Source organism: Leuresthes tenuis, unplaced genomic scaffold (genome assembly GCF_036924035.1).
Source record: "Leuresthes tenuis unplaced genomic scaffold, fLeuTen1.0.hap1 SCAF_20, whole genome shotgun sequence".
Taxonomy (NCBI): Eukaryota; Metazoa; Chordata; class Actinopteri; order Atheriniformes; family Atherinopsidae; genus Leuresthes; species Leuresthes tenuis.
This window is the reverse complement of record NW_027325374.1, coordinates 15,046,678-15,068,930: the sequence shown is the minus strand read 5'-3', so window position 1 is coordinate 15,068,930 and position 22,253 is coordinate 15,046,678. Positions and strand designations below refer to the sequence as shown.

The 22,253-nt window shown below is 41.2% G+C and overlaps 2 protein-coding genes across 4 annotated transcripts; both read right to left on the bottom strand.

Annotated features, from left to right (window-relative positions):
* Window positions 1-89: 89 nt before the first annotated feature.
* On the bottom strand, window positions 90-8,514 carry LOC140277898 (uncharacterized). Its single transcript, XM_072372720.1, has 5 exons — window positions 8,110-8,514; window positions 3,227-3,325; window positions 2,622-2,765; window positions 2,056-2,104; window positions 90-1,669 (listed from the first exon to the last, which is right to left on the bottom strand). Exons 1-4 carry the CDS (start codon window positions 8,189-8,191, stop codon window positions 2,064-2,066), a joined length of 366 nt encoding a protein of 121 aa, XP_072228821.1. The 5' UTR covers window positions 8,192-8,514; the 3' UTR covers window positions 90-1,669; window positions 2,056-2,063.
* Window positions 8,515-10,073: 1,559 nt separating this feature from the next.
* On the bottom strand, window positions 10,074-22,088 carry rnf40 (ring finger protein 40). 3 transcript variants are annotated; one of them, XM_072374154.1, is made up of 20 exons: window positions 22,018-22,088; window positions 21,388-21,536; window positions 21,109-21,276; window positions 20,543-20,855; window positions 20,201-20,401; window positions 19,844-19,962; window positions 19,549-19,695; window positions 19,074-19,148; window positions 18,884-19,003; window positions 18,521-18,700; window positions 18,135-18,270; window positions 17,705-17,826; window positions 17,337-17,623; window positions 16,853-16,970; window positions 16,602-16,751; window positions 12,926-13,138; window positions 12,701-12,826; window positions 11,135-11,275; window positions 10,897-10,998; window positions 10,074-10,521 (listed from the first exon to the last, which is right to left on the bottom strand). In XM_072374154.1, the coding sequence occupies exons 2-20, from the start codon at window positions 21,523-21,525 to the stop codon at window positions 10,345-10,347; spliced, it is 3,033 nt and encodes a 1,010-aa protein (XP_072230255.1). In that variant the 5' UTR covers window positions 21,526-21,536; window positions 22,018-22,088; the 3' UTR covers window positions 10,074-10,344. The 3 variants fall into 3 exon arrangements, with proteins under 3 accessions (XP_072230255.1, XP_072230256.1, XP_072230257.1); XM_072374155.1 differs by having other exon boundaries at window positions 12,926-13,135; XM_072374156.1 differs by having other exon boundaries at window positions 17,337-17,602.
* Between the last annotated feature and the right edge of the window lie 165 nt (window positions 22,089-22,253).

Below are 22,253 nucleotides of genomic sequence, written 5' to 3'. Positions count from 1 at the left end.
CAGTTGTTATGAAAAACTTTTTTTAATATCGAGACGTAAAAAGCTAAGGGACACCTCTCGTGATTTGCAGATTAACAACACTTATAGCATGGATGAAAGTTGTCTATTTTATTGGGAAAATACATTTGCTACACAAAGCAGTTTATAAGTTTAAAGTAAAGGAAGCCAGTGCATGTACAGGATATGAAATAAGAAATAGAGGCAAGAGAAAGAAGCAGAAAGTGTTAGTTATTGCTCAGTAACGTTGAGGGCTGGCCTGGTGGAAGTTTCACAAACATCTTCACTGGAGTCCCTTTTAAAATGTGCTTGTACTCTTGCAGTTGGTCCTTAGCAACACTGCAAGACGCTTAAAAATAAATAATATAAACATCTTTTTAAGAAAAAGGAAGAAAAAAAAAAGTATCAATGCGAAATGATTCGATGATGTTGCTGCCACAGGGCAGGCATTTTTCCCCACAAGCAGACAGATCAAAAGAAATGACCTGAAACATTGTCAGTGATAAAATATCACAAGGGTTCTCATGAGTCCCATGCTGTGTGGTAATCTCATAGAAGACGTATAAAGAAAGTGGACGACGACCCTGTCCAACAAGGTTCTTACTGCTCTAACTTGCTACAAAGTTACAAAAAAGAAAATCTTCACAATTACAAACATACCTTTTTTGGCTTTCTGGCTGATCTGATAGAGATTGTACAGGTCAATGTTACCAAGCCCTGTAATTGTGAAACTCCAACAAAAACACTGTAGGTCATTTTCTTCACTACAGTACATTCCTCGCAGCAGTCCCAGATGTTAGCAGTTTGGGATCGTATGTCTAGTGTTTCAGGCATCCCGTCCAACAAGCACTGGGACGGTGATGTGAATTCTTGGGTTGTAACTGACAAAACTCCATCTCATCTAAAACTTCATAACATCAGATGTGACAAAAATGGAATGACCTGAAAAACAGGATCTGTGTTGGTCTCAGGAGACGCAGTAACAGTGCATGAGTACAGTTTGTTCCCTTAATCTACAGCTTCATCACGGCATCAGGCTGCTAAAAGAACAGGTACGTGGACGTACTGGCAGGGACGAAGTCTAGCATACATTTCACCTAAAAGTAGCTACATTCAAATGGCCTTAATGTGCCAAACAATATATGTCACTAACTTGTACTTTTAGAGGCTGCTGTTGTGGTTAATGAGGAGCAGATAGACCCTGTCTAGGCCTGCTGATTAGCACAGGATCAAACTGCAGCCCGGCTGGCAGCCTGAGCCGTGTTACATTCACTGGAGTCCAGCTGGTAAACAGCACGATACATTACATGAGCATATTGTGTAGATTTATCTAGAGTTGGACATCTGTAAACCCACAAAGGTCCTCCAGAGTGGAATCTCAATTAAATGGAATATAAAGGCACACAAATCCTGAAGAGGAAACCACAAGTATGTATAATGTTGCTATTCCTACAGAGGTGAAGATGTTGCTCTTTGCAAGTCCTGTGGTCACCAGTAGATCTACACTGAGCTTGAGAACTGAGCATATCTCTACACCTAAGAGTCTAATAAATTAAAATAGTCCAATTCTGGCCAAGGTACACCGTAGAGTTAAGGTATACAGTTCATTGTCCAGAGGCTCTTCTGTCTGGCTCCTCGCTTCTGTCACTTCTCTTTCCAGAGGATGATGAGGCTGTGGAGGCCATGACAGTGATTCAGTTCTCCTCGTCACATCATGTTAAACTATGCACAGTTCAAATTTTGTAACAAAGAGGACATGGACTTGCAGTCCTTTGTCAAAACCACAAAGGAAAATGATATCTTGTTTGTGATTCGCAGCATAAGATTTGTCTTTATGTTTAATCAGAAATATTTTTGCAAGAATGTAGCTGCCATGGCAATGCAAGACCACACCTCACACTAAAACAATTCTCAATCTCAATTACAGACTATTGCTTACAGTCTGATTGGATTCAGACAGACTCTTTTGCCATCAAATGTTGTTATTGAGGCTTGCATTAGAAATCACATGTTGGTCACACATACGCTGCTATTATGACAAAGTACAAAGATACTTACTCAACTGTTTAAGCTTGATAAAGTGGCCCTGCGGTCTCTTCAATGGGTTCTGTAATAAATCAAGACAGGAAATCGTGTGCACAGGTGTTCCCAATAACAGCACTCATGACTCTATTAGTCATGTACACAATACCAAGAGCCTGGCAGCACACAGATGAATGGAATTCAGCCATCGATATTATAATTATTTACACCTGTGCTTCTCCTGCTGTCTAATGTAAAACAGGCCTTGTTGTCTCTCAGAACAAGGCAAAAGAAAACACCCCTGGTGGTTTGTCAGTTGCTTTATCCCAGAGACACTGAAAGATTTTTCTAAAAGATAACTTAACCTTAGAGTGCTCCTATTTCTCTTTTATTTTTTATCCTTGTTGGCCTTTAATGCAACATGGCTAAGGTTATATTAGACTAGTTATATTTGAAGTCAAATTTCTTTTAAACCAAAACATAGACACATTCAAGTTCAATGAAAAATGAAAAAAATGGAAATTGTGTATTATTTTGCACAGACGTAATACTCCATATACAATTTGGCTTCGCAAATGCTACATTTTTCTCAGGAATCTTACCACGTAGAGGTCGTTTATGTGACTTGCGTCGATGCACCATGACCCCGATGATCAGTGCAGCGCTGACCAGAACAACAGCCAGCACAGAAAAGCTGGTGATGGCTGCAAGTTTCCACACATCAGACGTCTCCTCCACAGATGTACCTGTTGAATAGAAAATGACATGCAGTTTCTGCTGTCATGTCACTAACCTCAGCTTAAAACTCAGAATGTTCAACATCACTGACCACTTTTCTAATGGTTTTTACAGGATATATTTAGGAGTTTTGCAACTATCTGGATGGAAAAATAAAGTTGGTCTCCATGTTTTCTGATCAATGCAGCCTGAAATTATTTAGAGTAAAACAAAAAACTAAATGTATACTACATACAGGGTAGAAATATCAGTATATGCCAACGAAAATGACAAAAGAAATTAACAATTTCGGTTCATATTGTGGAAACTGGAAATATAATTCGTTGCTGCCATCTTTTTTTCACAGTAGAAGCATTATTGTTTATATTTTTGACAACTTCAAAAGAAATGTTGTAATGTAAATGTAATCCACCAGAAACACAAGCAGAAAGCAAACCACAGTAACTGTGTAAAAGCCGCAGAGTCTCACATGTGTTGCATGACGGGGTCTTCGGGTACTGCTTGCACGACGCACAGGGCACACAAACACCCAAATCCGAGTTCCAAAACTCTGAGCGGCCGCACTGACCTGCACACAGACAGAAGCAGCTTCGCTTTAGTAGGAATTTCAAATGTCTTTCACGCGAGCACTGCAACTGGGTGTCCAAACCCCAAAGTGGAGGATATACCAAATGAAATGGAATGAAAAAGGATCATGAAAAACACAGGAATCAGAATGAGGTCTTAAACAACAAAACAGAAAAGCAATTGTGCAAAGATGACTGAAAACACAACATTTCACTGGCAAAATGAAATAAAAACATTTCATGTAAAAAGCAGGACCCAATATTTCTTCTCTGTGAGAAGTCGAGTGTGACCTGGTCTGTTAGTAAGTTTAGAACATTGTGTTCTTGGGTTTTTTTTTTTTTTTGTTGTTGCTGTGTTTTGAAATGTTTGCTAACCAGATACCAGATGAAAGTGGAAAACACAGCATTGATCATCTGAGCCGTAATCGAGGCAGTAAGTGGGACCTGTTATTTTTCAGTTGACTTACTTTGTGGAATTATGCATTTTCTTTCTGTTTGCTGTTTGTAATTATGCATTTGTCTGTGTACAGAGGCATTTTTAGGATTCACTGTAAGAAACACCATAATGTCCTGTTAACAGTTTTTTTTTTATGTAAATAGAAACCCATCAAACATTCGTTCGCCTGTATTGAAATAAAATCAAACAACAACAGTCACTGACAGAGAAGATTCAGTTTAGATCAGCTCAAACAGTGAGAGCTCTGACCTGGCCATGACATGAGATTAACTTTGTCTTCATATAAAATGAAAGTGGGAAATTCCTCTGAGTGAAACCACTGATACAGAGAATGCATCAGACACTTTTGGGTCCATGAACCGGCAGGCTGTGTGCGAAGAGCCGGATGCGCTTTCACAAGTCTCTTCCTTTGAACTGTTGTGCTGCACATTTGAGAGTTCCAGTGAATAAATGTTTCTGCTACGAGGACAGAAAATGCCTACGTCTGTGGAAATCAGTGGAAAGCTTCATGTCTTTTATGGCAACCTGGCAGCTTAACTATCAATGCTGTGCAGTTCCCAGATGATGTGCACGGATGAGAGTGAACGCCAACAAACAGTCGTTTCAGCCTGCTAATAGCTCACGGTTTCCACTGCATCCTGGCTTGGGTTAAATGGCACCGTGTGTGCAGAGAGCTTCTCTTACATAAGACAGTAGATATTACAACCTCTGAAAAACAGTATCGCGACACAATGTGAGTCTATTACAATGACTGACACAATAACACATACGACAGCATTACAGGTAATGTCACAAGGAAACAGTTGAGCGGTATTGGATAGATAAAGTGATGATAGTCGTTCTTCCTTTTCAGTGTCACACTTAAATTTGCATGGACAACCTGTTTCTTGTCTACTATGATAATACGGAACTATCGCAGGCCTGAAATGAATCATTCATTGTAGTCAATTTTACGATCGAAGACACAAGTTTTAATCATCACTGAAACCAATACCAAAACTAGACGAGTCTGACGTAAACCGAGCTAGTGAAATGACTGTGTGGGAAACTGCAGCTGCTTCAACGTCAACAAAGCCATGAAGCGAATATTCTGACATCAAGCCGAGGAGCCCCCCCAAAAAAACCCCTTCAAAGCAGCCTCAGGACACAAAGTTCTTAGAGACGATACTTTAAATTACACTAGATGTGACAGGGTTGCAGAAAAAAATAACTATTTGATTGAAACAATCAACTTGATGTAAAGAAAAGCTGAAAATACTTCCTGAAACCTTTTCAGCCTTTTGTATTGCAGCGTGTGTGTGGAGCTGTGCCGCAGTGACATGCAGTGGTGGATGATGAGGTATTCAGATCACTGAACTCAGAGCAACGGAATACAGTATAAGAGGCCTGCATTCATAACCTTGCAAATATGTTTCAGCACTAACTATTACCAGCAAATTCTGGGAAAATGTGACATGATGCATTAACAAAGAAGAAATGCTGAGATCCTCTTTGTTGACTTTCACTCATTTTTTGTGATATGTTTCTTAAGTTACCAGTTCATGAGGTTTAAATAATCAACCCAATCTCATAAGAAAAGGTGAAGTAGGTACATTATTCCACAGCACAAAATGTTGAAAATTCTAAATGAAGGCTCAAAAATTAGTCTAATTACGTTTTCTTTCCTCGGTTTTCCTACATCGGTGCAGCTTAGAACTGATCTGATTTAAACTAAATGTTGACATGCCAAGGTTTAACTTCATCATGATGACGTCCACTTTCCAAATCTCACATTTGGCCAGAAAGATGACGCTGGGGATGGGGTGGCAGAGGTTGTTAATCCACAAGTTGGAGACTTGTCCTGCATAAACATCTACCACACTCTTTGCACTTTTCTACTTTCCCTCTCTCCCGGAATTCCTTTCTGTGCTCTCACCTGAGAATGATCAGGACCAGATGTTAATAAATGTATACTGTATGTTGCACATGTTCTCTGGTGTGACTGGGCTGTATATCAATGGAAAGTAAACACAGCTAACTGCTAGAGAAACAAGTTCAGTGTATTAATGGTGACACACAGAAATCACACCATTCAACAAGAACTCTTGAAAGGAAATGTATTTGTAATATTAGTTTATTCAAAGTCTCAGTTGCCAGTGGTCACTCTCACAACTTTCCATCTTCAGCAGAACTGGCTGTATTTACTTAATATCTGAAGGAACCAACCCTTAATAATAGGATACTAAGAGAGGGAAGCACATAAATTACAATTTTACTATGCTGAGCTTCTAAAAACTGATGGCATGACGGAGTATTAAAACAGTTGTTTTCTGCCAATCAACTTATTAAAAGCACAGTCCATTCCCATCTGCAATTCCCAGCTTTTGAAACAGCTGTCCTGTAAAATGTGTGTGGCTTTAGATGAAGCGCAGCGAAATTTGAGAAAATATCCCTGATGACGTTACTGTGGGGCAGTTGGGGTTCGCTAATCTTAGCCTCAGTTAATTTTTCTCTTAAAGTTTCACTTCATGCAAAAATGTCACAGAAAGTCCCCACGTTGTACAAGCTTAAACATATCTAGCTGTTCAAGAAGGACTCTTGCATTCAGTGGCAACTTAGAAGTTGGAATTTCTAATCTAGGACCAGAGAATGGAGCTGGGATTCCCTATTTGGCAACTTGTATAAAGTCTCTAAATTTCAACTTCTGCATTTTGGATTGTTCCCCCCCAAGGTGGCAGCCTACAAGTGTTCAGAATAAAATGGTTAGAATGAAAACTGAAAGTTTTAAAAAGAAATAGCAACAAAGCAAACCTAAAAACAGCCAGATTATTTTTTTCTTTCTTTGGCCATCACAGGGACTAAGAATGAAAATGGTCTTCAGTGCTTTGTCTCTCGGAAATTCCAAAAACTTTATGAAGACGCATCATTACATTGGGCCAAACTCACAAAAAGCAAACTGACCTTCTGAACTTTACTCTTGAAATATCTTAGATGAACCTAATTTGTCTCATACCTTAAACCCAGAAGAAATCTTAATTCAAAATCCAGAACCAAATAAATAAGCACAGTGTCATGTCCTCAGTATGGTTCATTGTGAAACCAGCTGTGGCCAAAAGCCACCTGCTCAAAAAGTCATGTTTGACCTCTAACTCTGCTTACATTACAGCCTCATGCTCAGGCCCCCAGAGACTCCTCATCATCCACAGCCACAGCAGAGCTGGTCTGACTCATTTTGAAGCCATGGTCACTATGAAGATGTGTCACAGTTCTTGTAAGCAGATCTGATTATTTGAGCCCTTAATCATCTGAATGGATTGCAGCTGCAGGGTTCAAAAAGTCTCTTAAAGGAACATGCTTGATCTCTGTTCAAACCCAAATCTGAGAGGCACCTTTTAGTTGATTTCATCAAACAACCCAAGGCTGCTGATGAAACTTCTAACTTCAGCCAAGTTCCTGAGCTAATCTAAAGGTTTTGAGATTCACTAGGGTTTCTTATATGTTTTACTTCTTGGAGTAATTGCACCTTCACACATTCATGGTGGGTATTTTTTTTAACCCCCACCTGTGCTGATTTGTGGTTCATCAGGTAGAATCTGAAAATTAACCCAAAAAAACTCTTTGAGAAATCTTTTCAGTGTGTCCTCCTGAAAACCGTCAGGGCACCTCGTCTGACAAATAGTGTTTTTGGGTGTGGGGTGCTGTAGTTTGTCACGAACTGGAAGGAGGTGGGTGTAGCAACAGCTGATGTCCAGATGTAGAGATGGTAGATGGTTTCACACGAATAAATCGTGGCTGGAACCGATTTGATTTTGTTTCAACTTTGTTTAAAAAGCTTTTGGGTAACTTCATTGCCAGAGGAAGCGTCCCTAACCTGATTCATTATTCAAGATGTTACAAAGCAGGCTGAGTGTGGAGTACCTCCACTGGGATTAAAGCCAGACTTTAGACAGAGTAAACACAGTCAAAGCCATTTTCTTTTGGTCAATAAGAGATACTGAAAACGTGTCTTTGTGCAAAATGGACACAGGCCGTGCTCCCTTTCCATGTGGCCTGTCCTTCTCACAGAGGGGCACGGATGGATGGGGTGAAATAAGGCGATTGGAATGCGGAACCGGTAAGAAATGCAGCTGGTAAAGGAAGCGGCTCTGTAAGCAGACCCGCTATCTGGCTCCATTAAAAGAAGACCGAGACTTCCAGACTCTGATCCATGTTCACAGAAAACAAAGCATCAATTGTGTGAATCAAACTTCAGAGCAGGGAGAAAAGAATAGCCTAGATGCTCAATCAAGTCTTCGTCTTTGGTCTTTCTGAAAGACAATTCTTTGTGACAATAAAAGTTATTTTACTCACTTTTCTGCGCGCTCACACCGTGGAGACTGGTCACGGCCGCTATAATAAATCCGCACAGTGCGCAGAGGGCGGTTGAAGCCATGGTGTTTGCGGGTGGAAAGCTGCTCGCTGTCTGCTACACAATTCCCGAAAGTTCATCTGATTAACAATCCGCGCTGGTTTTCAGCATGGAAAAGCGAGCATCAGAGTGAGTCATACGGAGGAGTCTGCGCCTTGTTTTAACAGCGCACACACCCACGCTAAACAGTTCAACTCCTATGAGTCATTTCCTATGTACTGTACTGCTCGGATTCTCTGTGCGTGCTGCCCGACTCACAGGAAACTCCGCTGCCACAACTTGTGGCTGCGTCTCTTTCAGTTCAAGGGAGAGTTTCGATTTAACCGACTCAGGTGTGTAAGTTTCAATCAATAATCACATATTTTCACGGCCGCACCCTGCATTTTTTTTTTGTCTCCCCCCTTCCAAAGTGTGTGCAGTCTGGAGACTCTTCTCATTGTTATTACCACGCCTGTCGACGTCATTCCCCGCAGCCTGCCAAAAAACACAACTCTCTGGCAGGAGTCTGGGTCTCATGCACAGAAAAGGGGGAACAGCAGCTCAGGCAGAAACAGATGACATTCACTAGTAAAATGATCTGCTTTTTAGAGCTTCGGGGAAGCCTGCTCAGACGCAAAGTAAGATAAGCTTTATGTGTAAACACTCGGATGACTCCAGCATTAAATAACTGAGATGGTCTCGCTATAGGAAGCTGGCATTGGTATAGTGAGCGTCCCTGACGCGGGGTGGTGTTATTAATGTCTGGGGTTGGGTGTAGCCTGCTGCTGCAGCACAAATATGCAATAACAAAGCCAGTGGACGCGTGCTTGCTGAGCTATCACGCTGGCCCCAGTCACAGTATTGTCTCACACATTAATGAAAACCATCAGTTCCTGCAACATCTGCTCTGTGTGGCACCACATACACTGAGTGACATGTTCACCTTGTGACAAAATGACAAGGTTACACGTGTTTACTACAGTGCAGCCACTACCCTGCAATTACCCATCATTATTTCTGCAGCATTTTGGCCAATACTTGAGGAAGTCTCCACTAACTGTTCCCAAATGCCTAATAGAAAAAAAAACTCTTTTTTTTTCCCCCTCACATACTCACTCCTCTCCTCCGCAGCCTGGAACTTCTTATGTGTTACATGGTGTGAACTGCCTTTCCCACAAGAACTAACGTCAAACAGACGTTAACCAAACTTCCCAGTAAATAGTTCACATCATCGGATCTGAGAGGGGGGAAAAAAGGGTTTCATTGGCTCAATTAAGCTAGAGGCATGTTGTTACACAGATGTTTTTGTACTCCACTGTCACGGCTAACCTTTAGGAAAGGAGTCTAGTAGGACCTGGAGCTGCACAGCCCACTAAGGACACCCATATGAGCTGACTTTCCACTGGAGTGATTTCATCTGTAATGAGGCACTATAAGCTGCAGATGTTGTGTCAAACTCTCCGGTAGGAACCATGGCAACAGGATGAACACACACAGAGGAGCTTGCCCAAGGTGATCCAAACAGTCCTGTATGTGCTGACTGTCTGCCAAACTAGCTAATGTCTCTCAGGCATTGTTAATACTATAGCCTAAGCAAAGACGTAAGACAAATCTGGCTGTTGTACTTTATATATTGGAACCATATTTAGCTTTAAAAGCATACAATCCTCAGGTCTATAAGGGATGGCTTCTTTTAATTTAGTTAAGTTTTAGTTTCAGCTTCAATGATGTTAAGGGATTTCCAAAACCAGCAGGACAAAAACAGTTCAAAGAAACACTTCATGATGATCAAACACAAATCACCACAGTTCAGAGTTTTTCCAATACATTAAAGAGCTTTAAAAGTTGGCCCAGTTTGTTAAAAGAGAGGATCTGTGACATTGACAAGAACAGCAAAGATAAAAACAACTCAGAGCAGCTCAACATGTAAGAATATCAGTGTGTGCGCAAACATCTGTGTTTATTAACTACATCACAACACTCTCAATGAGATATTTCACTATGTTTGGTCACCAAATGGCAAAAATGTGGTAAAACAAGTCTTTCCAAAGAGAATAAAACAGGGATACACTCATATGATATCCCCAAAATGTCTGCCTCTTTGAATAAATCTCGAGTTCTCCTGCTTGTCTTCATTTTTTTCCCTCCTTTGGTTCTGTCTACCATTTTCTCTTTTTGCTCCTCTGTTTCTATGCAACTTAGGTGATGTAGATGCGGTGAAAGTCGTTGGCTCCAAAGGCACAGTTGCACTTGGGGCACTTCCTCTGTCGGGTGTCGTAGCGCATCTTAAGACATTCGTAGCAGAAAACGTGGAAACACTTGGTGAGAACGGTCTCCTTGTCTCGTGTGTTGCAGCAGGGGCAACGCAGCTTGGCCTGAGGACAGATAAATACATGCGTGTGGGCCATTAATGACTTGCTAACAATTTTATTACCTCCATTTCTTGTATAGCAACGTTTGAGGGTGTAACAAGTGCAATTTTTCCAAGTCCCTAAAGCACAAAGAGATCAGAATCTTTCTGAGGAGACGTGAGCTCCCTTTATGGTCCATGCTTTCAAACATAAAACTGTTACTGCTGGGCAATTCAGAAAAATTACAAAGCTGTGGCATTCGCTATTATGACTCATTACTGTTTTTTTCACCATACTGCAGAAGAAGTCAATCTTACACTTTCCAGAGGAGCTGCTGGTATTTTTGCATTTTTCTTGGCACCGACAGATTACTTAAAACAACAAATGTTTTCCCTTCACCTTGTACTGATTTATCTCCTCCTGTAGGATCTCATCTGCATCAGAGTACACCTCCACCTTCTTCTGCTTCTCCAGCTTCCGTCTCAGCCTGGACAGATCCTCCTGGACGAGCAAGAGGACAGGGTTGTTAGTTCTGCAGTTAAACATCTTAACTGAAACCAAATGCAAATAAATCAGAACCTTGGGAGCCACAAAGTCAGATTTAGAGTGAAATCCTCAGTAATGGGATGCAGCCTACCTGTGCTCGTTTAAGGTTGCTGCTTTCCCTCTCCCGGGCGGTGCGGTTCTCAGCCACAGAGACCTGGATCTCCTTCAGTTTGGCCTGCGTGTGCTCCAGCTGCACCTTCAGGTCTTCTGCCAGCTGTGCTGCCTCCACCGCCTGCAGAGGGGAAGGAAGCAGGAACCAAAAAAAAAAAAATACCAATGATGAGATTCCTGAATGGTAATGTCGTGGTACAGTGAGCATTAGTGAAGAGACATTTGGAGCCTCATTATTTATACTTTGGCTTACTCTATTTACTGCAGATTGTGTATATTTTCCACACTGTAAGTCATTGGATCTCTTCACTAATTTGAAACAGTTTCAGTAAAGAAAGTGGCCGTTTCTGTATGTTTTCTGTTGTATTGTCTGATGTTAAAGTTACAGCGTGTAACGATAACGACGATCTATGATTAAAAAAAAAAAAAAAAAACAATGTTATTTGCTATTAATTAATTGCTATGTTATTATGTTCTTAGAATGACCCATTTATATATATATATAAGCAGCTGATCCTTCTTCATGGGAGAAGGGCCAAATTTCCACCAAAAAAGGCACGCAGAAGAAGAAGACAAAGTGGAGGAATCAATATTTGTATGTACTGCTTTGGGACTATGAGATAAATGGAGGAACATACTCATTATGTGGTGCAAGAATTGGCAATGTTGCGTGAACCGACCTCGACAAAAGAGCAAAAGACATGAAAAGGTGAGGGGAGAAAACCGGAATAAACACTGGTGTATCTTTCCCAGATGGAAATGACTGATGAGTAACAAATGTCTTTGGGAGTGACGGCAGAGTTGTTTGTTTTCTGCTTCACAGGTTGTTTAGCCTACCGATAAAGATGGAATTTAAACAGTGGATAGCATCTGAAACGGTTGGCATCTCCAAATGTGTCATTTGGAGATGATTTGATTTGGAGTTGATTTGCGCACGTACTAAATCACCACCCATTTACAGGATTATCAGAAGTCTGTATGAGGTTAAAACCTCGTCGTTACACACTGACGCAGATCGGTTATGTTTTATGGAATTGCAAGAAAATAAGATCATTTATGAGCGAATGCATTTACGGCTCTGATAAAAACTTTTTTTATTATTATCAAAACGCCTTAACAGTGGACTCCTTCACTCTACAATGAGACCAACACAGAGGTGAAGGGTCCCAAGTCAAACAGAATGCAGTGCAAAGATTCCCTTTATGTGAAAACTGGAGCGCAGAGTTGGACAATTTTCAGAAGCATCGCCAAAGTGCCGCTCTTTCTATTTGTCGATACAAGTGGGGGCGCTTCCAGGAAAAAAAAGTTGGGAACCACTGCAATCAGGTGAAGTGTGGGACTGTTTGTTGACAGAGTAGCTCGTTAATGTGAAGTTTCGTGGCTGCAACGGCACAAATCTGGATATCAGAGCTTTTCACATGAACCTCAACACACCTAAAGGTTTATAAGCGCATATTTTTGCATGTTATCTGGCAGCATTAAATCATTAGTGATTCGTAAAGCTGAAACACAAGAGTTGAACAGTATGCTCAACGGATCCTCTCACCTTCCTCTTGTTGAGTTCAAGTGCTTGTGTTCTGACAGCCAGCTCCTTCTCCAGAGCAGCCAGTGTACTTTGGAGGACTCCTTCCTTTTCTTCCAGCTTTTGGACGACCAGCAGCTGGGCGTCCACCTGGAAGAGACAGCCACAGTAACCAGCTGGTACTTTCTTGCCCTGACACACAAAAAACCCAACTGTGCCGCATTTTCAGGTTAAGACGTTGCGCCTCACCTGGGATTTGAATGTAAGCACTTGTTCAGCCAACTCCTCCTTCTCCTCCTTCAGCAGCTTGTAGATCTGGTTAGATTTTATTCGCTCACTCATCAGCTTGAAATTGGCATCATCCTTTTCCCGCAGCTGCTGCAACAGCCGGCTGTTCTGCTCCTGCATGTCTTCAAAGGCTTGTCCTGTTACGTCCATCTCACTCAGCAGGGCTTCCTCCTCCTCATAACACAAACATGTGTCAGTGATTCAAACAATGAAAAGTGACTGACAATCAGTTCTGTTGCCTCTGAAAGTCAGGTTATAAAGCAGGAAGTGGTTGATTTCAACAGCATTCATTCTCACACAGTTATGTTTGTGAAGAGTATGCAGTTCACTTCCAGCATATAATCTTAATAGTACTAAGTTTCTGTGCACATGACTTAAAAACGTTTCCAACACACATAGACGTGTTTTAGAATAACAAGCATTTAAGCTTCCTAATTAGCTCACAATTCTAACAAAACACAGAAAATGGGATCTTTTTTTAATCCTATGGCACAGCACACTTTGCAGAAGAAAGATCAAGTATTATGCTGAAAGCACTTCATCTCAAACAGATTTATTTTACAAAGTGTAGAGCTCAAGCACAAAGTGACAAGCCTGGCATTTTGGATAATGATCATTATACTGGCTTTGCTGCAGAATAACCAGTTCTGCCGAGAGGTCTTTCTCCACAGCTGGAGATGTAGCTCTGGGTCATGGCTCAGGTGAACCTAAATCTTCTCAAACCAAGACTAGCTAGCTTATCTGTTAGTTCTCTTTCATCTGCAGCTCAGTGGTCCAAGAGCAGGACAGTTTTTTTCATTTGTCATTTGACAGTGAACAGGAAAGGGAGCCATCGTTTTTTTTTTTGCCCTTCTTTCTTTTTAATGATTCTCAAGTTAAATTTTAATCACAAGACTGAAAGAGTTCCGCCTCTCTTTTACCCTTAACCTTATGTAAACACACCTGTTCTGTTTTATGCGATACACGCAACCTAAATTTGCTTTACTGTGTTTGTATATTTTTTGCTCTAGCTGCCCCTTTTACTGACTAACAGGGTCCTATAAAAACAAGTCAGATGAACTCACATGGATCCTGTTTATTGGGTAGTTTTGGCTGTCAAAATTCTGGCAGTCACAGAGTGAAGGGAACAAATCAAACACTTCTGTCTCCACTCCAGTCCAGTCATTTTATGGTATATGTAAACGTAAAAGTGGAGTTATTTGTCATCTCTCCAAACTGGGTTTTTACATTCAGTTAATCGTGTTATGCAAGACCTCCCAAGCATAAGGAGCTACAGACAGATCACATCACAACATCTGTTGCAACTCAGTCTTGAAGTGAAAAAGCTCACAATGCTTGGGTGACTTGCGTTAAGATAACGTGATTCACATGAACTAATAAGCCTCTCAGACTAATAGCCTTACAGTCAACAACAGAAGAATAACAGCATGACAAAGACGGGGATAACTTTGTCTAATGTGGGTGTATCAATGCAGCAATCATTGTGAAATTACAATGACTTTAGCTCACCAATATTTGACCCAGGAAAGATCATGGTTTCATATTCTTCTTCTCATGAGAATCCACTCTCTCAGCCCCTGAATGTACTTACTAATAACACTTCTTAATTCTTTCAACATTTACAAGTGAGTGACCTCAGATATGAGGGCACATTGAATAACTAATTCATTACAATACAAAATTACTTCTGCTCTATATTCTGGCTTATATCTCTTTCTAAACTGACTACATCCTCATTTCATGTTATATTTATACTTCTCTTTTGTAGCTAGTCGAGGCAAAAGGGTGAAGTTAAAAAGAAAATGTTTTAGCTGATTTAGTGAGTGATGAGGTGAAGTCACTGCAAATGGATAACTGAGTATTATTGAGTAGTTTTTTCCCTTCTTCCTGAAATACTTCTGCACCAGACAGAAATTGGAAGCAAAAGCAAAAGCAAAATTAATTTTTTAAAAACCACCAATGCCCAAAAGGGACCTAAATAAGGTCAAACCATTACAACCGTGTGACAACTCAAAACTTGTCCAGTGGTCTTGGATTAACATGCTCAGCTGATTAGATCAAGGCCACAACAGGAGCTTTCAGTTCCTCTTTACACGTCTAAGATTAAAAGAACTCCTTTATAGGCAAATGTGATACTCATTGCACTAGTTTCCCTTAAAACACAGCTGGATGCTCTTAAATACCAAGGGTAAAGTCCCAAAGGCTTAAAACTTTACATGTATACAGGACTGATGTTTTAAATCTCATTTCTTGCTGATGTTACATTAATCCTCTGTTAAGAGACTCAACAAGGTTTGAATTGTATCAGCTTTGTCAGTACGCTGCGATGAACAGCTGTAAAACTGGTTCAAGTCCTATGTCGAGGACAGTAAGTATTTTGTTGAAATTGGCAACTGTGTCTCAGACCAAATGGCTATGACCAGCGGGGTTCCCCAGGGATATCCTGGGACCCCTACTGTTCTATCGGTACATGCTTCAATCAGGCCAGCTAATACGCTGCTATAATGTGTCGCACTCCAACTATGAAGATGACACTCAGATCTACGTGTCACTGATGGCAGGAGAACACGGACCTGTAGATACATTGTGTCACTGCATCAAACAGATCAGCGTGTGGATGCAAAACAATTTTCTCCAGCTAAACTCAGACAAAATTGAAATCATTGTCTGTGGCCCACAGAAACAAAGAGAAAGTGTTTTTGGACACCTTGACACTCTCTCTCTAAAACCTAATAATAATATTGGACTCAGACCTGAACTTTAACAGCCACATTAAATCAATAACATCAGCAGCTTTTTACCACATAAAAAACACTGCCAGAATGAAAGGAATAGTGTCTAAATCAGACTTAGAAAGACTAATCCATGCATTTGTTTCCAGCAGGTTAGACTACTGTAACGGCCTGCTCACTGGGCTCTAAACGGGCTGTAAGACAGCTGCGGTACATCCAGAATGCTGCTGCTCGAGTCCTGACTAGAACTAGGAAATATGACCATATTAATCCAGTGCTCAGGTCTCTGCACTGGCTTCCTGTCGCTCAGGGAATAGACTTTAGAACAGCTCTGCTTGTGTACAAGTCTCTTCATGGTCTAGCACCAAAGTACATCTCTGACATGTTAGAGCCATATGACCCAACTGGGACTCTGAGAACCTCAGGGAGGGGTCTCCTGCTGGTGCCCAGAGTCAGGACTAAACAAGCTGAGGCTGCGTTTCAGTTTTATGCTCCTAAAATCTGGAACAGTCTTCCAGAAGATGTGAGACAGGCCTCAACTCTGACATTGTTTAAATCCAGGCTGAAAACAGTTCTATTTGGCTGTGCATATGACAAGTGAAAGACTTTTATCTGCACTCTTTGCTTTTAAATGAATCAATTAATGATTATTTTGATGTTTTAATGATTTTATTCTCCTTCTTGTGATTTTATGTAGCTGTAAAACACTTTGAAGTGCTTTATGTGCTCTAGACTGCAGATACAAATAATTCTCAGATTTCAGGATGCAGCTTGAAAGTTAAATAGAATAAACAAGAGGCTTATCTGATGGAGCAGGAAATGCACAAGACAAAAGTATCAGTGACGACCTGATTCTGCTGCCCTCGGCATTCTGATGGATTTGCCAGTATGCTACACAAAGGTACCTGTTTTGTTGCGGCGAGCTTCTTCTGCAGATGCTCGATGGTCTCTTCTGCCACACGTATCTTCCTGAGGGCATCTTCATCAGCCAGCTTCTTGCTCTCCTTCCTCTCCCTCTCCTCCAGCTCTCGCACTCGCATCCTCAAGTCCTCCACCTTGATCATTTGAAATAGGGATTGGGAATTCAACTTGCACTTTTATGTAAAAAAAAAAAGTGGGATTGAAAAATAGAAATAACTGAGAAAACAAAACAAACCTCTGCTTTTGATTTGCGCTCGGCGGCCATAAGCTGCACTTTGTCTCTCTGCTCCTTTGGAGCTGATTTATACATGTCCAACAGGAGCTTCATCTCCTTCTGCGACTCCTGGGCTTTTCTGAAAAGTTAAGGAGGAAAAGATTTTGTTGAAGGTGGTAAAAATCAAGTTTTAAAACCTGTGGTGTTGTTTTATGTGCTATCGTGAGGAAAACAGCAGTTATTTCCATGGCTGAGCACATTCACCTTAGAACAAAACACAGCATGACTTCTTCCTTACGCCTTTTGTGGCAGGGGGCAATGCCAACTTTTAATATTTATGACATGTTTCATTACATGTAAACCTTATGCGCTTAAAGCTGACAAAACATCAGAAGGCGTAAATGAATACATGATTCAGATGCCCAGTTTCTTGTTTTTAAGACTATCTACCTCGACTCAAAATGTGTGAGAATTGAGAGTAAAGTGGAGTAGAAGGAGGATGTACTTGAGTTCTACTCTGAGCATCTTCAGCGTATCCGAGTCCTTCCTCTTCAGCTCGTCGCTGCGCTGCCTCTCCCTCTCGCGCTCCCTCTCTCGTTCTCGCTCGGCCTCCCTCTCCCGCTCTCTTTCCCGGGCCCGTTGTCTCTCCAGTTCCTTCCGCCGCTCCTCCTCTTCCTCCTGGTCTTCATCATCCTCCTTCTTCACGTCGATGCTGTCACTTGTGGTCTCCTCTAGAATCAAAACCCCCGTCTCTCCACTCTGACAACGCAGCTGCCAATAAAACAAATCAAACTCTGGGGAATTCTCATCACTATTACCGAGCAGTGTTTGTGCAGAAGAGCTCTCTCACTGTCAGTGAATTACGTCGTCTACCTTATTGATCTCCATCTGCGTTTCCCGCAACTTCCTCTTGTAGCGCTGCACATCACCTTTCAGTTGCAGGTTGTGGTTTTGAAGGCTGCTGATTAAGTGTCTCATCTCCCTGTTGATTGGTCCTGAGTGATGAGAGACAGAAGTTTAACAGAGAGCACAGTCAATGTGTGAGTTGGCTTTCGATTAATTCATCATTCTGCAACTGCATTATGAAGCTGTAAATGACGAGTTTAATAGCATGATGCACAGATGTAATGTCATGATACAAATGTTAGAATAAGCACCCTTGGTGCAGCAGTACAATAGAATTATCTTACATGTTTCAGGGTCATTTTCAAATTACTGTCATTTACAAAACAGTTTGCTTGCATGGCAGTATTAACATTGTCTGTGGGCTTTCTGTCTGAAGTAAAGGGGTGTTTGGATGTACCTGCTTGTTCGTTCGCTGCCAGGTTCTGTTCAAACTCGATGCGCAGCATCTCGTACTCTTTTCGCACCTGAGCCAAAGTATCTTCCAGCTGGATCACCTCAGTTCGGAGCTTCTTCTGAAGGGACAGCTCATCACTCTATAAATGGTTGAAAATGATACAAACACTGTTGAACACGTTGCTAAGCGGCTGTAATAATACACCAATGTTTACATTTCTGGATCATTAAATTTAACTGTGAAGAGAAAAGGATGTGGATAACCACTTCTACATACTTGGACGCATCTTGAAGTAAAGTTTTATTAGGAGTTTCATAGTTTCTCTTACATTTTTCTCCATGCTGTCATATTCACACACGATACAAACTAACAAATCCTCACAAAATCACCTCCATGTGCTCAATCTGACGGAGATGGGCGTTCTTTGCAGTGAGCAGGAGAGCCCGAGCCTCATCCAGCTGGGTTTTCACCCCAAGAGATTCATTATAGAGCAGGGAGAATTGAGACTGCAGACACTTGTACTCTAAGGTTTCCTTCACAACATCTTCTGGAATATTGCGCAAATCCATCTGAAAAATTAAATGTATATACTGAAAAGGCAGTGACAACTGAAAAATCTAAATCTCTAAACTCTATAGAGTTCCATATAATATATTACACGTCACTTATATGCTTAAAAAAAAAAAATCAGGAAAATGAAACTGGATTACTGATCAGAACAAATGTGCAGATAATGAAAATGGTCTCTTTACCTTGAGCTTCTCGCTCTCTCTCACAGCCTCCTGGAGCTCCACCTGCAGTTTTTCTAACTCTGCCATGCGGCTATTGGCCAACTCCTGGTTGTGCTCCAACTCGGCATTTAGACTTTCAAACTAAAAAAAAGACATAATCTTGTAGATTTTGAAGCCAGATGACATTACTTATAAAACCCATCCTACTAACCTTCTGAATGTTCAATGTTATCTGGCCACCAGCTAGTCCACCTGAGCTGCCAGTACTGCTGTATCCAGATTTTAACTGTAGACATTCAAAGTAGAACACGCATCAAATGAAGAAAACAGGACGAAATAACAACACTTAAAAACAGAGTACGCTCAAAAAAAGCAAAACAAGTAACCTGTTATTGTATTAATACATTCAATTGTTTTGAAAAGATGGCCAGATCTTCATCATATTTAAATACGAACAAACTATACATTTTAAATACTAACACACTGTGCTGTGGATACAAGATATGTCAAATATTCACAGTCAAGGTTGGAACAAAAGTATGTGAATCCTTGGGGTTATGATCTGAGACTAATCGCTGTCAACTCATGCATTAAAGAAAAACAAACCTATGTTTTGTGGACACACAAAAAAGGCCCAAACTCACACTAAAGTAAGCAGCATAGAAGCAAGTTTAAAACAAACAAACCTGTTCCATGGCCTCTGCTAGGTGTTTGTTGAGCTTCTGTTCCCTATTGCGGAGTTTCTCTATGTCCCACTGAAGGTCCTCCACTGTTGTCTCCATCTCAGACACCTTTGTCTCTGCACTTGTCACCTTGTCCACCAACTCATTGTACTATAAGACAACAGAAGAAGAAGTGAAGGAAACAGCTTTTTCATCACTGACAAGTAAGCAATAAAATAATGAACATGCAAAATTACCTAAACTTACAAATACTGAACATACACACTGACATCCACCAACAGAGCCTAGAACACTGTACCTCCAAGGACATCTTGTGGTGTCGTCCCTGAAGGAGCATGGCAAGGTCTCGTAGTCGCATATTCTCCTCCAGCAGGTTGTGGTTCAGACTGATGTCAGACTGGCCATCGTTCTCACATGCTAACCATGAAGATCAACATAGTTGTACAAAATCAGAATAAGTCTGGCATGCTCACATTTAATAGTATGTTCACCGCTAGTAAACACATAGAACACTCAGTCATAGCAGCAGTAGCAGCAATTCATTTTGATGTATCATATGAAATGTGAAGTAGATACACGTTTTCAACTGAATTTATCAGTGCCATTAGCTAAACCCATATGCATGTGGAATAAACAAGCACATCTCAACAGTTACCTGCAGCCTGGACCAACCGACACATGTCGTCAATGCGACTGTGCAGCCTGTCAAAGACGCAGACCAAGTGTGCAATGGCTTCTTTGCTAAACTGCATGCGGTCCTGTAGGTGTAAGGCCAGTTCCTCCTCACTGCTCTGCTCAAGCGCGACCAAGAATCCCTTCGCATTTTCGCTTAAGGGAGGAGGCGGCAGTGCTCCATCTGCACACAATAGGAAATTGTCAAGATTAAGTACTAAGATATTAATAAGAATAAGACTGAATAATAATAACTCTGAAGATTCATAGCAATAAATGTAAGTGATGGGATGCCTTTATAAGAGCATTTTTGAATGCTCCAAACCTTGTATCAAATCCTGCGAAGGCTCTGTTGGTGTCATTAACTCCTCTGATCCAGCAGGTGGAGGCGGCTGCTGCTGCTCCTCCGGACGCTCTTCATGACGCTCCTCTTGCTGCTGCTGTTCTGTCTGTTCAGGCTCACTCTGGCCCTCTGGCAGAGGTGGTGGAGGCACAGTGGAAGCCGGTGAAGCCAAATCGATGCCATCGTCTCCCATCTGTGTGGCGTCAGGGAGCGGTGCCGATGGTGGGGCAGGAGCAGATACTGATGGTGCCTCAGGCTCAATGCGTTTGCGCAGAACATGCACACTCTCTTCCAACTGCAAATAAGAGAAACAAAGCCTTAATAAAGGTTTAAACCTGTGGACAAAGGGCTGTCATACATTATTTGTACATAATTGTTCTTCTCTTTTTTAACAGCTTCAATCCTTCAGCAATTTGTGTGCTCCTTTAATAAATATTACTGAGGTAAACTAAAAGTGATTAATATCTACATCTTCAAATATTAACCATTGGATTAAAATCTGGTGGATCCTTTTTTTTTTAGTTAGATAAGTTTAATCAATTATGTACCTGCAACCAGTAACGATTGACAATCAGGAGGGTGGTATCATCAGTGGCTTGTCTCTTCTCAAGCTTTTCAATTTTCTCTCTTAACTCATCCTCCATTGTCTGTCTCTGCTCCAGGCGCTCACACAACTTTTTGTTCTTGAACTGGAGAACCTTCATGTCCATCTCTTCCTGTACAGAACAATAAAAGAAACCATGATGAGTATTGCAGCCTATTACTGGGCAAAAATAGTCAACTGTAATAAATGCATAACTAAAGGTGAATTTAGAGTAGTGACTGACCGTGGAGGACACTCCTGCTATTCGTATTGGTTCAATAAGTGTGGTGGTGGTCTTCTCCTCCTTCTTGCTTTTCTTCTCAGGTGGGCCAGGGGGACTGTCCCCTCCCGAGGGACGCTTTCCTCCCCCAGCACCTGACATCTTTCCTTCTCCTGCATAAACCAAACAGGGCGTGAAATGTTTGCGTTGGTGCAGCTTTAATATACCACAGTTTAGCTTGCAAATATAAAGACGGTTTGTTAAATGACAGCTTGAGGCAGCATTAATCTCAAAACACAGGACCACTATTCTTAACGGACTAAATTACAGCTCCCTTAGTGTTCATGTGTGTTCCTGGTCAAGTATGCCTCTCTCATCTTCTTTAACCCAGTGCCTAAAAACTATCACTAATTTCAATTTTGTATAATCGCTTAAATTAATGGGATTTAATTTTCGAGCTTGCTAATACTTGCTAAGCTAATGCTAACTATTGGTTAGCTGCACAGCGCTCATTGTTAGGTGCATATACCAACTTGTGGTCGGCACTTTCATTCATGGGCCAGGACTACGCAAATAAAACACTCTGTAAAGACACCAAACATTCACAAAAACACACAAAATTACGGTTTTCTGAGAAAGATTGATGTTACAGACCTTCGTAAGGAGCGCCTGTAATTCAGAACATTCAGGGAAGGAACAGGAAACGACGACAACACGCTTTCTTCTTCTACGTTTTAAAGAAAAACTGCAGACAGTCAGAATACTATTGCCCCCTAGTGCGCAGTATCGGTCTCCATATTTTTCTCCGTTTAAAAAAATGCAAAACGAAAAAACGAGTTGAATTAATAATTGCGTTGTATTGCCACAAAATGCAGTAATTTCAACTTATT

Excerpts from the sequence above, each read along its gene's own strand:
- LOC140277898 (XM_072372720.1), bottom strand. The coding sequence starts at position 8,191 with ATGGCTTCAACCGCCCTCTGCGCACTGTGCGGATTTATTATAGCGGCC. Across the intron at positions 3,326-8,109 it reads CGGTGTGAGCGCGCAGAAAA|GTCAGTGCGGCCGCTCAGAG; the intron begins GTGAGTAAAATA and ends GTCTGTGTGCAG. Across the intron at positions 2,105-2,621 it reads ACATAAACGACCTCTACGTG|AACCCATTGAAGAGACCGCA; the intron begins GTAAGATTCCTG and ends GATTTATTACAG.
- rnf40 (XM_072374154.1), bottom strand. The coding sequence starts at position 21,525 with ATGTCAGGTGCTGGGGGAGGAAAGCGTCCCTCGGGAGGGGACAGTCCC. Across the intron at positions 16,971-17,336 it reads ATGCTCAGAGTAGAACTCAA|AAAAGCCCAGGAGTCGCAGA; the intron begins GTACATCCTCCT and ends TTAACTTTTCAG. Across the intron at positions 11,276-12,700 it reads TTGAACTCAACAAGAGGAAG|GCGGTGGAGGCAGCACAGCT; the intron begins GTGAGAGGATCC and ends TCCCCTCTGCAG.